Below are 14,510 nucleotides of genomic sequence, written 5' to 3' on the forward strand. Positions count from 1 at the left end.
CTCTTCCCTTTACAACCGACTCCCCTGGAACACCCACCCCGCTCTGTGCTTTCTTCTTCTTCCCGGCACTCATTTTGACCCGCCTGGTATCCGGCTCTCCTGCCTCTACAATGTGGCCTCCCCGGGATGTGGCCTCCCCGGGAGCTGTCACCTGGTCTGCCGGCACACAGCAGGGGACTCCTGTGCCCACCTCGGGGCGAATCTTTTCCTGCCATCTTTGTTTGATTCAAGGTGGAGGCAGGGAAGGAAGAAGAAGGGGGATGGAGAGGAGGGGGGAGGAGGCAGGAGGACAGGGAAGGACGGAGAGAAGGCAGGGAAGTGGAAGGAATCCTGTCCCCACGCAGTGAGAAGCCGCTCCGTCTGCAAGCGCTCCTCAGCAGGAACCTGGCTGCCCCCTGGGCTGCACCTCCTGCGAGCTCAGGCCCTGCCCACCTGCCTCGACTGTGTGTCACATGTCTGACTAATCCTCACTGGTCCCCTTGGCCACCATTCCAGAAAGTTCCTGTGACACATCTAGCCTCGTAAGATAAAGGTGGGTGGGAAAACAAGGCTGTCCCAGGACCCCCAGCTCTGTCACCTGGGACAAGTCCCTCCACCTCTCTGTGCCTCCGTTTCCCCATCCGTGAAAGGGGGTAACAGGGCGTCCACCTGCTCTGAGGATGAACTGTGTGTCACCCCGTGAAGCGCTCGGAGCTCCACCTGCAGAGAGTGAGGCCGGTGACTGAGCCCTCTGGGCCCAGAACCGTCCAGCACTGTGTCATCTGTGCCTCCTGCCCCTCAGGTGTCAGCCTGGCTGGGGAGTGCCTCCCAGCTCTGCCCGCTCTGTGACCCTCGTCTGGAGGGTCGTCTGGAAAGCGAGAGGCACTCATTCCCACCCCTCGGGGAGAGGATGCGCCTCACACACTTGGCATCGCGCCTGATCCGGCGAAGATGGAATGATCTAGGTCCCTAAAGCCTTTCCCTGACACACAGAAAATGCTCACGGAACGTTCTTTTCCTTCCCAGATCTGATTCCCCTTGCTCTAGCCCTGTTTCCTTCTGAAACAAACAAAAGCAAGCATCTCCACAGCCGTGGACGGCCCTCAGAGTCAGTGGCATCCGGCCCCACCCGCGCTGAAGCTCCTGTGTTGCAATCACAGGGGACTAACGACATTAACACAGGAGGAAGGCTCTGCTGAGCGTCATGCTTGCGAAGTGGTGTCACGGGTGGCACAGCTCAGTGGGAACGTGCTGTGGGCTGTGGATTGTTGGTGGAAACAGAAAGTCTTGAGTCAGGAGAATTCGGCGAAATGAACGCACCTCAGCCATAAGCTCCCGGGGAGGGGCAGGGGTGACTCAGGAATGACCAAGAGGAAGAGGCAGGCAGTTGTGACATCCTTACAACCGCAAGAGAGGGGGCACGAGGGTGGAGCTGGGGACAGGCTGTGCCGAGAGAGGCGTCTGTTTTGTTTACTGCTGTCTCTTCGGCGCCTGGAATAGGGGCCGCACAGAGGACTCGTGAATCAATGGACAGGCTCGCCGAGGGGTCCCTCAGAGTGAGGGGGTTCCTGTGTGACCACGCCAGGGGGGTCCTCACCAATCACAACGTCCACAGGGAGCTGGGCCAGCAGGGACCCGATGGGCGTGAGCGCCTCCGAGCTGTCCAGGGCCCCCTGGTCCCGGAGGTAGAGGATGGCCGTTTCCAGGCTGGCTGGTGGCGGGGGCTCAATGAAGGGGAAGGTTCGGGGGTCCCCCACACTCATGCTCTTCATCTGGAATGAGAACCCAACTCCCCGGGGAATGGGGAGCACATGAGCCACTGTGGAGCACCGGGCAGGCTCAGGGGTCACAAACCGGGGATACTTGAAAAGCTCCCTACATACAAATATCAAATCTCTATGTCGTACACATGAAACACAGTGTTATATGTCAACTATATCTCAATAAAACAAAATGCAAAAAACTGTGCCCACTGTACAGAGGCAGGAAAGGAGGGCCACTGTCTGTCTGTCTGTCTACCCAGCATCCCTTCCCCTAGCCCCTGGCCATGGAACGAGCACAAGATCTAAGCTGGACCAACCTCAGTGTCTCAGCCCCTGGTCCTAGCAACTGACTGAGGCATGAGCACGTGACCTGAGCTGGGCCAACCAGAATCCTTCCCTGGGAGTTTGCAAACTGGCGCTGGGAGAGAGAAGTTCCAGCATCCTCTCTGGTTGTGAGGGGTCAGGATGGAAATCCAGGGCTTCTGTGGGTATTGTCTCGATTGCCAGGAAATTAGCCCATCCACGGCAGATGGAGAAATCCTTAGAATTGATTCTAAGCTAGAGCACCCCCCACAATGGATACACAAATCCATAAAACCTCTTTCCTGCATACGATAGTTTGAGCTGGGTTTCTCTCACTTAAACCAAAAGAACCCCGATTAATTCAGAGGCGCAGAGGGGCGGCGGGTCGTGGGGAGAGTGAAGTGAAATGCACCATCACCAAGCCTGGCATGGCGTAAGCAAACAGCACCTCTCTAACGAGTGGAGGGAGGAAAGGCTGGCATGGTGGCTGCTGTGATGGTGAGAGCGAAAACAGAGCCGGGGGTCAGCCAAAGTCCCCCAGAGAGGTGACTGCTCGCCCGGCTCTGATCTGGAGGGCACCAGATGTTCTGGCCGTCTACCCGGCCACCAGCCGTTCCACCTCGCTCCCTGCTCACCAAGCCTGGATGGTGTCTGGCAGATCACCCAACACTCACTGAAAGCCCTTTAAACTAGAAGCTCTAGGGTGGGGGAAAGGCATGATTCTTTTTTAACTCTCCAGGTGATTCTAGTGGATAGCTGGGGCCCAGAATCACTGCTGATCCATTGTCCTGATCCCGGACAACGACAAGTCAGAGTGGACACGGGTGACCCAGGTCTGCCGACAAGACGGGATGGGAGATCAGCCAGGGGGAAAGGTTCTGTGGGCTTAAAAATGAGACCCACAAAGAGGGGCAGTTCACTGCTTCTGCCTCTGGAGGTGAAGGAGGAGGAGGCGATGCCCACACCGCCAAGGCCCCGCGGCATTCACGAGGCAGGCTCCAGGGCCTGACAGCCTCAGACGGAACGCCGGCTGTGCCACTTGCCAGCTGTGTGACCTGGGTCCAGTCACTTTCTCTCTCTGTGCACCCGTTTCCTCTACCAAGAGAGGAGTCAAGACATCAAATGAACTGAGAAACCCCAGTTTTAAAAGCCACTTCTTGACGGGTTTTCTGCTACAGCTGAAAGCACCCCGATGGAGTCACGAGGGTCTTCTCAGGACCCTGTGGACCTGGGGAACAGTCCTGCCCTCAACCTGGGATCTGACATGGGGACAGGAGGAGCTCCCCTCGTGGCCTGGCCAGCCCTGCGCTTCCGGGCCCTGACAGCCTGGGACTGTCCTACCTGCTCCCGGCTCCCCCGGCACCAGCACTCGGGATCCCGCCCCCTCCTCACCCGGCCTCACCTGCAGCACCAGCGCGTCCAGGGCGACCCTCCGAATCTCCGGGACGGGGTAGGGGGCGAAGGCGTCGTAGTCCGACTCGGCATAGAGGCGGAAGCAGACGCCCGGGCCTGTGCGGCCCGCCCGGCCCTTGCGCTGCTCGGCACTGGCCTGGCTGATCCAGAACTCCTGCAGCCGTTGCAGCTTGGCCTGTGGGTCGTAGCTCATCTCCTTCACCTTCCCTGGGAGGGGAGAGCGCCTGGGTGCAGGAGCCACGGGGGCCTCCACACCCCTGACCCCCTCTGCACAGTCACTCCTTCGCCCACACCCTCACTTACTCCTTTCTTCCATTAACGCTAACCCAGAGCTTATTCTGGGCCGACCCTGGCGTTCTGTTCATGAACCCTTCCGTTCCTGCACTCGCACACCTCGTCTGTTCTCTCAAGCCTTTGCCTACTCAGAGGTTCAGTCACCCAACGAATATTACGAAGCCCCTTCAAGGCACAGGCACTGTACGAGGCACTAGGGACGCAGCCGTGAGCACGGCAAAGCCCCTGGTCTCCCAGGTCTGAACAGACACTATATTTTTGTTTTCGTTGTTGCTGAGGAAGATTCGTGCTGAGCTAACAGCTGTGCCAATCTTCCTCTTTTTGTATGTGAGCCGCCACCACAGCACGGCCACTGACAGACGAGTGGTGTAGGTCTGTGCCTGGGAAATGAACCCAGGCCACCGGAGCAGAGCCACTAGGCCTCCGGGGCAGGCCTAGACATCATATTTCATCAGGTCTAAGGCCTGTCTTTTCTCACATTTGATTCCCTCTGAAAATGGGGTGCACCTTAAAATCAACAGCATGTCAAGGTTTAATGGGCAGCATGTGAAAATGTTCTTAATGGTACAGAACATTATGGAATGTTTATCATCGAGGGTATTTCCCAGTCGGTACAATTAAGGAACTGGTAACATTTACTGAGTTTCACTCTGTGCCAGGCACTGCCCTAAGCACCCAAGTGTATTCCTTTTTTTTTTTAAAGATTTTATTTATTTATTTTTCCCCCAAAGCCCCAGTACGTAGTTGTCTGTCATAGCTGCACATCCTTCTAGTTGCTGTATGTGGGATGCGGCCTCAGCATGGCTGGAGGAGTGGTGCCTCGGTGCGCACCCGGGATCCGAACCCGGGCCGCCGGCAGCGGAGCGCACGCACCTAACCGCTAAGCCACGGGGCCGGCCCCAACCAAGTGTATTCCTAACTCATGTAATCCTTCCAACCCGAGGGAGGCCCTGTTATTGTTATACGCTGTTATTGTTATACGCTGTTATTGTTATATATGCTGTTATCGTATATAACCAGTCACACAGGCAGCAGTGAACCTGGCCAGGCTTGCTCCAGTGTCTCCTAACCACTATGCTATGCTGACTTTCCAGAGAACAGTCTAACTGGGAAGACAGACGATAAACAGATCCACAGATATAAAACATAATGCCCATACTGTGAAGAAAGATGAAGCCTCATAAAGGAAGCAACGGTGGAAGGAGAAGGGGGAGATTGCTCAGAATAAGGAGACAAGGTGAGCCTCTAAGCGGGAGACATGCATGCAGGCCCTGAAGTGAGGGGAGGGAGTGAGCCGTGTGGACATCTGGAGAAAGACAGCCCTCAGCAGAGACAACGTAAGTGCAAAGGCCCTGAGGCAAGAGCAAGCCTGGAATGTCTGGGAAGGACGAAGACGTTGGGATCCACAGCCCTGACCACCACCTACTCCCCGCGTCGGTCTGGAGTTCCCTTGCTACATCCGCACGGCTGCAAACCCCACACTGCTCTCCAGGCGCTCGGGGCAGCTCGGGGGCAGCCCTTACCAGAATCTACTACGAAGCGGATCCCGTCAATGGTGACCGAAGTCTCAGCGATGTTGGTGGAGAGGATGCACTTCCGGACTCCAGCGGGAGCTACATCGAAAACCTGGGGGAGAGTGAGGAGGTGGCCTCAGGGCCCACCTCAGCCCTTACTGACCCGTGTGTCTGGCTGCCCCACGGGCCTCTCACCCGCCATGTCTGAAACAGCCTAGCGCCTCCCACTGAAACCTTCCGTCCTCAAGTCCCCATCTCAGAGATGGCTCATCACCCACCGCATCACCTGGGCTGTCCTGGGTCCCTCCTTCCCCCTTCCCCCTCCCGCCACACCTGAACATCTTGAACATTCCCTCCTCCCCAAACCCACAGCCCCTGCTCCAGTCTAGGCTCCTCCTTTCCACAGCCCCTGCCCCAGTTTCTGCCCTGGTCTCTGGCCTCTAGACTCATCCCCTCCAGTCCCTCCCTCACACGCCACAGAGGGATCTGCTACAGCAGACTTCTGCCATCTCAGAACCGTCCATGGCTCCCAGTGCACTTGGGACGACGCCCGGGCACCACACTGGGTCTTCAAGGCTCCCCGTGGTCCAAGCCTGCCCTCCTCTCCAGTCCCATCTCTCTTGACTCACCCTTCACAATCTGGACCCTAGCCACCCTGCATGCAGTCTCCCAGCCGCCCTGTCTTTCTCTCACCGCAGGCCCTTTGCACAAGCCCTTCTACTGGACCCAAGAGACAGTCAAGCACAGTGGTTATGAGTGGGGTCAGTAACTACAGGGCAGCCCATGGGCCCAATCCAGCCTGCCACCTGGTTTTGTGCACACGTCTTCATGGAACCCCGCCTCACCTGGTCAGTCGAGGGCTGCTTTTGTGCTGTAATGGTAAAGCTGAGTAGTTGTGACAAAGACTATATGGTCACAAAACCTGAAAATATGTACTCCGTGGCCCTGGACAGAAAAGTCTGCCAACCTCTGGTTAAGAGCTCTGGGGCCAAGTTACCGAGTTCCACAGCCCGCCTCTGCCACGTACATGAGTCTGCACCAGAGCCCACACCTCTGTTTCTGCATCTGCAGAATGGGGATGACAACGGGACCCAGCAGACAGGCTGCGGCGAGGATTGAAGGAGACGAGGCGGACACAGAGCTCAGAGCCCTGGCCGCACGCGTGAGTGCTCCACACATGCTGGTCGGGACGCTCTTCTGCCTGCCCCCTTCCTAGGCCGAGGCTTTCCCAGGTCTCAGTTTTGCAAGTCCCCTCCTCCAGGAAGCCTTCTCTGAATCCACTCTCAGAGTATCCTAAGCCTTTCTCTTACTGTTTGTAAAACTGTTGATCACTTGTCCATCTCCAACACACAAGCAGCCACCTGAGTGGAAGGACCATAGCTTGGCTCCCACTGTGTCCCAAAGAGCCCCAAAGTGTATAAGGGGAGGCGCTCAGAGGTTGTTTCTTCAATCAATGAACAACTGAGTGTGACCTCAACGGATTTTTCCCAAGGTGACTATGGTAGTTAACCCCCAAGATGGCCCAGTGAGTCTCGCCTCCTGGGACTCACACACTCTTCCAGTACCTTCCCACCAAACAGGGCAGACTGGGTTCACTAATAGGATTCCGCAGAAACAATGGCATGTGATCTCCAAGGCTACACCATACAAGACACCGTGGCTCCTGATTTGGCATCCAGCGGAGAGTCAGCCACCACGTTGTGAGACACTCACGCAGCCCCCTAGAGAGGCCCCCAGCCAACAGCCGGCCGTGTGAGTGCACCATCTCAGGATCCTCCAGCCCCAGTCCAGCCTCCAGATGATGCAGCCCCGGCTGACACCTGACTGCACCTCACAAACAACCCTGAGCCAGAGCCCCCAAATTCCTGATCCACAGAAACTAGGTGAGATGATGAATGTTTATTGTCCTAAGCAGCTAGATTTGGGGGTAATTTGTTACACGGCAAGAAATAACTAATACAGTGACCCAAAGGCCTCTCTCCCAGCACCCTCCATTCCAACCAGGTGGTCTCTTCACCTCTCCCCACGTCCAACTCACAGACTCCCACCTCCACACCTTTGCTCACAGTGGCTCCCCCCCAGGGGACTGCCTTCCTCCCTCTTCTACTCAAACTCTTCCTCGTCCTCCAAAACTCAGCTCTAATGCCTCCTACCCACCAGAGGCTCACCCTGGCACATACTCCCCTCCCCCAAAAAGATGCGAGCATCCCCCTCGGCAGCCCCCAGCCCTGGGTTTGTGGAATCGCATTCCCCTGACCCCCTTCTCCTCCTCCCCCACACTGTAGCCGCCCACCTGCCCCACTCGGCCTGGCCGCACGGGGTACCTTGTCCTGGTCGGCCACAGAGAGGGCGCTGTGCAGTGGCAGCACCACCCAGCGCTGGGTGTGGCTGGCGTAGGTCTGGGCGGCCTCGAGCACGGTGCTGATCTCTGCCATGCCACTGAGGAAGACAAGGAGGTCGCCCCGCTCCTCAGGCGGGTACTTGTTGTCGATGGCCTCCAGCACCCTCAGGAAAGGCCGCGGGTCCAGCTTCTCCAACTTGGATGTTGTCGGCTCCACCTCCTGCGGCTGGTACGTGACCTGTGAGGAGACAGCCCCAGGGAGGAGGGCACTCTGTCACTCCAGCTCAGAGTGGCGGGGTGGGGAGACCACAGGCTGACAGAGAAGACACGGATCACTCAGGTAGCAGGTGGCGCACACAAATAGGTTTTTTTTTTTTTTTTTTGCTAAGGAAGATTAGCCCTGTGCCAATCTTCCTCTACTTTATATGTGGGCCACCACCACAGCATGGCTGATGAGTGGTGTAGGTCCGTGCCCAGGATCCAAACCCACAAACTCAGGCAGCCGAAGCGGAGCACACGAACTTAACCACTAGGCCACGGGGCCAACCCCAATCAAGTAGGACATTTTGAAGAGGATCTAATAAAAGGGCAAAGTATCGAGGTAACTAGAAGGTTTCCCGGGTGGTGGCAGTGTTCAATGTTTTTAATCTGGGTGCTGGCTCCACACAGGTATTTAATTTGTGAAAATTAATTGAGCTCTACACTTGTGATATACACATTCTTTTGTGTTTGGAGCAAAAAAACTTTAAGGGGTGGAGCCAGGATTAAAACCCTAGAAATCACTTCTCAGAAAGCGTCCTCACTCTTTTTTTATGGCTGCTTAGAAGATGGATGGATGGGCACGTAGAACCAGAAACCACAAGGCCAGTGCATTTCCTGCTGCTGGAAACTCCAGAACTGTTACCGTTCTTAGTCCAAAAGTACCAGAGGGAGTGGTTATCAAAACCATAAAGGAGAGGGTTGTGGAGAGAGCCGTCTCGAAAGCAGCATGACTTCGCTTACAGCTGTGACTTCCTACTGGAGACCTCGAGGGAGGGAGGTGACTCTCCTTTTCCCACTGACCACCCAGAAGCCAGAGGAAACAGGGTCCATTAGTGCCCCCCACACAGGGCAGCCTCCCGGGGAAGACAGGAAGGTGGGGAAGGGGAAAAGGAGATCTGGAAGGGCAAAGAGAAGCAATGTGGCACAGGGCCCTGTCTGTCTGGGAGCAGGATTCCAGTCCTGGCTCTGCCACTCCTGAGTCGTCCCGTGAACAACGGACTTCATGTCTCTGAGCTTCAGTTCCACCCTCATTGGTAGGAATCCCTGGCACAGAACTACCGAGGCTGCTGTGAGGGACTCACGTGAGCTCCTGTATGTTAATTTGTAGCATGTAGTACACACTCAATAAATGTCAGTATGATCATCATCCAGCCAGCCCTGGTGGTCTAGTGGTTAAGATTCAGCACTCTCACTGCCACAGCTGGGGTTCATCTCCCGGTCAGGAAACCACACCACACACCTGTCAGTTGTCAGACTGTGGCGGCTGCATGTTGCTGTGATGCTGAATGCTATGCCACCAGGATTTCAAATACCAGCAGGGTCAGCCATGGTGGACAGGTTTCAGCAGAGCTTCCAGACTAAGACAGACTAGGAAGGAGGACCTGGCCATTTGCTTCTGAAAAATTTGGCCATGAAACCCTACAAACAGCAGCAGAGCTTTGTCTGACAAAGCGCCAGAAGGGGAGAGGATGGCACAAAAAGACCAGGGTCGGTGGGCCGGCCTGGTGGCATAGTGGTTAAGGTTGTGCACTCCGCTTTGGCAGCCTGGGGGTCACAGGTTCGGATCCCAGGCACAGACCTATACACTGCTCATCAAGCCATGCTGTGACAGCGTCCCACATACAAAATAGAGGAAGATCGAAAAAACAGAGGAAGATCAGCACAGATGTTAGCTCAGGACAATCTTCCTCACCAAAAAAAAAAAAACAAAACACCGGGCAGGGTTCTGCTCTCCTGTCCACAGAGTCACTAGGAGTCGGAATCGACTCGACAGCACTAACAACAAATGATCATCGTCACTATTACTACAAAATGTAAGCCACAGCTAACAGGTGGAGAAAAAGCGGAACGTTCAGGGCAGAAGTTGCTGGGGAAACTGAAGAGATGGGATGCTAAAAAGGATCTCCACCTAGCTGGGGTAGAGCAAATTGTAAGAGGACCTAAAAAGCATTATTTTTCACGAACGCCAAATTCCCTTTCCTTTCCCTAAAGGTCTGTCTCTTAATTTCAGCAGTGGCTGCACCTCAGCGGGGGATGCTGACTAAAATGCAGTGGCGGCAGGCCTACCCCCAGGACTGCTGACCACGATGAGATCAGGTGTGCTGAGTGGTGTGGGAGACCCAGTGGTCCCCAGAAAGTCTGCTCTTTTCTTCCCAGGCACACCGTCACCGAGAGACAGAACATTTTCCAGCCTCCCTTGCAGCTAGGAGGGGTTCAGAGATGAGAATAAAGCAACTGAAAGGTCGTGTCCAACTTAAACTGCCTTCCCCAGACTTTGGCTCCTCCCCTCCTCCTGCGAGCTCTGACCACACAGACCAGGACAACTCCCTAGGACAGTGGTTCTTATCGGGGTGGTTCCGCCCCCCAGGGGACGTCTGGCAACATCTGGAGACATTTTGGATTGTCACAACTCGAGGAGGAGAATGCTACTGGCATCTAGTGGGTAGAGCCCAGGAATGCTGCTAAACATCCTAAAACGCACAGGGCAGCCCCACAACCTAGAATTATCCAGCCCCAAATGTCAACAGTGCTGAGTCTGAGAAACCCTGCGCTATGAGATGGGAGAGCAATGAGAGAGGAGGAGCCTGGGTCCCTGAATGACCACATGGAACAGAGCTGCCCACCAGCCTGGACCAGCTGAACCATCATATAAGAGAAAGAAACTTCTTACTTGAGGCTTTATGTTTTGGGGTCTCCTCTAACAAGCACTAAGCACTCTACCCAGCACACTGTAAATGCTCAGAAAATACCAGCTTTAAAAGAGAGAGAGAAAGAACGTCCTTAATTGAAGAGACAGGACATAGAGCAGCAGGAAAGAGAAGGGCCATGGCCGGGTTGGCCAGAGACCAGGTAGGAGGCATGGGGATGTGGGGGGTGGGGGGAGCACTGACCGTGATGGGGAAGAGCCTTCCCGGCACCTGCACCACGGGGGCCTTGTCGAAGTAGCTGGAGAAGAGCGAAATGTTGATGGTGGCCGACATGAGGATGACCTTGAGGTCAGGCCGCTGGGGCAGCAGGCGCCGCAGGACGCCCAGCAGGAAGTCATTGTGGAGGTGCCGCTCGTGGACCTCATCCACGATCAGGACCTGGTACTGGGGCAGGCTGGGCTCCCGCTGGATCTGCCTCAGGAGCAGCCCCACCGTCAGGAACACAATCTTGGTGGCCGCCGAACGCGTGCTCTCAAAGCGGATCTGGTAGCCGACCTGGGGGAGGGTTGGGGGGGGGGTTGGTCAGGAGAGGACCCCGAGACTGGCACCAGCCCCCCACCCTGCCCAAATTGAAAATCCGAGCAAATGCACCCCCCTGCCATCAGACTCTGGAGTCCCACAGGCTTGGGATGGAATCCCACCTCTGTCACTTAGGGCCCTTGACTCTGGGCAAGCAATCCCATCCCTTAGATGCATATTTTCTTCTCCTCGATGCCGTGAGAATTATACGTGCTAATGCACATAAAGTATTTGGCACAGAGTCTAGCACATGATACTAATGAATTAAAACAGTAATAACTAACGTTTATTTGAGTCCTCACTATGTGCCAGGAACTACTTTAAATGCTCACATCCATCCTCACAACCACCACACAATGTAGGAACTATTATTATCCTCACCTCACAGATGGGGAAACAAGTCACTCTTCCAAGGTGACACAGCTAAAAAGTAGTATTGAGAGGAAACGTGTCTTAACCCCTACCTCACACCATACACACACACACAAATCAGTATCAGATGAATTATAGTTCTAAATGTAAAAAGTTTTAGAAAAAAACATAAAACATCTTCATGACCTTAAAGAAGGCAAAGATTTCTTAAACAGAACTCAAAGAGTGCCAACCATAAAAAAAAAATGACAGACTGGATTAAATTCAAGTGAAAAGACACCATCATCAAAAGACACCACTCAGAAAATGAAAGACAATTCACAGAGCAGGAGACAAGATTTGCAATACATAAATCCTACAAAGGACTCACCCAGATTCTATAAAGCCCTACGGATCAAGAACAAAAAGACAACACAAAAGACAAATGGGAAAAGACCGGAACAGACACTTCACAAAGGAGGATCTCCAAATGGCCAATAAATACGTGAAAAGGTGCTCAACGTCCTTGGTCATCAGGGAAATGCAAATTAAAATGTGATATCACTACACACCACCAGAAAAGCTAAAATGACAAAAGTTAAACAGATAACATGCACAATATTATAAGCCAATATGACCTCAATAAAATTTAAAAAATATAAAGATTAACGATAACGAGCCTTGCTGACAATGCAGAACATACCACTGGTAGGAGTGGAAATTGGTAGGACCACTTTGCAAAATGGTTCGGCAGTACCTACTAAAGCCAAAACACATGTGCAGATCTGATGACCCAGCAGTCCCACTCCTAAATATACACCCAACAGAAACACGTACCAAGACACCAAAAGGTACGTTCTAGAATGTTTACCTTCACACAAGACCCTAAAACGGGAAATCCCCCAAATTCCCATCCACAGTAGAGGGGACAAACACACGTGGTGCCTTCACAATGGAATACCACACAGCAGTGAGAATGAACAGGGTACACCTATGAGACACTATAGATAAATCTTGCAAAACTAATATTGAGCAACAGAGGCCAGACACAAGAGAAAACACATTTTTTGATTCTACTTATAAAAAGTAAAAAAAAAGAGGTAAACACAATCTGTGATATTCTATCTTTAACTCAAGTGTCATAATCTAGCACTAAGAAAAGTGACAACCCTTGGCACCTCAAGGTTGTAACTGGAAGGGGGCACGAGAGGGTTTCTGGGGTGCTGGTAAGTTTATTTTTTTAATCGGGGTGCTGGTTACATAAATGTATTCAATTTGTGAAAATGCACTCAGCTGCATACATATGATATGTGCCTTGTTCTGTGTTTACAGTCTTATAACTTCAAAAACAATTTTTTTGTGTATGTGAGGAAGATTGGCCCTGGGCTAACATCTGTACCAATCTTCCTCTATTTTGTGTATGGGTCACCGCCACAGCATGGCTGACAAGTGGTGTAGGTCCACGCCTGGGATCCAAACCCACAAACCTGGGCCGCCAAAGCGGAGCACATGAACTTAACCACTACGCCACTGGGCCAGCCCCAACAACAATTTTTAAGTGGTAGATCCTGGATTAGAACCCTAGAAATCATCAGGAAGGAAGTATCCTCATTCTTTTCCTATGGATGCTAAAAAAGCAATTTAGGACATTTCCAATTTTTTACTGTGTAAGTGCTATACTGGAGAATGTTAGTGTCTTTGTCATTTGGAACATATTCAGGCCAATCTGTCGAAAAATTTCTAGAAGAATCATCACTGGGTCGAAGGGTCAGTGCTTTTGTAACTTTTCTCGATACTACCATACGGGCAAGCAACTTATTCCTCAAGCTTACCCCGGAAAAGCTGGAAACCTGTTACGTCCCGCTCACCTGGGAGCCATACTGACTGAGGCTCTCAAAGCCAACACGCTTGGCCAGGGAGACGCAGGCAATTCTCCGGGGCTGGGTGCATGCCACGTGACTGAAGCCGGCGGCCAGCAGGTACTGGGGCACCTGAGTGGACTTGCCACAGCCCGTGTCACCCGCCACCACCACCACCTGGTGCTCCTTCAGCGTCTGCAGGATGCGGTTCGCATACTGGGCGATGGGAAGAGCTGCCCGCTCACGCTGTAGCTTGGCCAGCCGCCCGAATGACTGCTTCTGGCCGAAGTCCAGATAGTGCAACAGGGCTCGGCGGAACTCGGACACTCTCTCTGGTGGCAGGCGCCCGCCCAGCCCCCGAGCGCCCCGCGGGTCAGGGCCAAGGATGGAGAGGTTGATGCGGTACCGCGCATCGTAAGTGCAAGGCAGGTCGGCCAGCGCTGGGATGCTGTGCTTAGGATGCTGGGCATCCCTCTCCACCTTCCTGGCAGTCTTGAGATTCTGGAATTTCTGCAAGCGTTCAAAAAAGGTCCAGAACTTCTGGCACTCCTCGGAACCCTGGCGGATATAATCCTCATCACGGAAGAAGGCATCTTCGAAGAGGCGACGTGTGTCTGGACAATTAAAGTCCCATTTCTCCGGGGCCTCCTCCTCCCTGGGAGCCCGGTGTCGGTCTCGGGGATCCCTGCCCTCCCTTGTCCTGGGAGGAGGCATGTTGTGGCTGATCACAATGCTGTCACAAAACTGGCCTCGGTTCTGATCGCCTGGACCAGATCTTCCCATCCATTCCCTGCCTCCTGCAGTGAGAGCTCAGAGCCTGCGATAAGGAACCACCTTCTCTCCAAAGAGCCAATCTGCCTCCTTACTGACAGTACAGGACCACCGCAGGTGAGGACGGAGTAAGTGGCCAGGGGCCCGGGTCAGGCTGGTGACACACAGGGCACCTCATGACTCCTGCAGCGATCTCTGGGATGGACACAAGTTCATCCTGGGTTTTCAGGCTCTGAATGTTTTGGGGAGAGAACAGAAGATGCTCATTCATTTTTAGAAGCGTTTACTGAAAGCCTGCTGTTTTGCAAGCACCGGACTAGGAAGAGGGATGGTAATGAGTCAGACCAGCTGAGCCCCCACAGGGGGTCGTGGTCACATGCGAGAGACAGACATTTCCCCAGACTCAGACAATCCAGGGACTGGGGCTCTGGGAG

General features: G+C 53.9%; 1 protein-coding gene across 4 annotated transcripts in view; it reads right to left on the reverse strand.

Moving 5' to 3' along the window:
• DHX34 (DExH-box helicase 34) overlaps positions 1-14,510 on the reverse strand; it is a 29,831-nt gene that overhangs the window by 12,149 nt on the left and 3,172 nt on the right. For all 4 annotated transcript variants that reach the window (XM_004440194.3, XM_087421458.1, XM_087421457.1 and 1 more), the window contains exons 2-7: positions 13,315-14,308; positions 10,760-11,071; positions 7,591-7,845; positions 5,276-5,378; positions 3,448-3,665; positions 1,577-1,751 (exon numbers count right to left, since the gene is read on the reverse strand). In XM_004440194.3, coding sequence (XP_004440251.2) covers positions 1,577-1,751; positions 3,448-3,665; positions 5,276-5,378; positions 7,591-7,845; positions 10,760-11,071; positions 13,315-14,088 — 1,837 coding nt within the window. In that variant the 5' untranslated portion in view covers positions 14,089-14,308. The remainder of the gene's footprint in view (positions 1-1,576; positions 1,752-3,447; positions 3,666-5,275; positions 5,379-7,590; positions 7,846-10,759; positions 11,072-13,314; positions 14,309-14,510) is intronic.

Source organism: Ceratotherium simum, chromosome 33, assembly GCF_057802395.1.
Source record: "Ceratotherium simum simum isolate JZ-2026a chromosome 33, ASM5780239v1, whole genome shotgun sequence".
In the NCBI taxonomy this organism is placed as follows: Eukaryota; Metazoa; Chordata; class Mammalia; order Perissodactyla; family Rhinocerotidae; genus Ceratotherium; species Ceratotherium simum.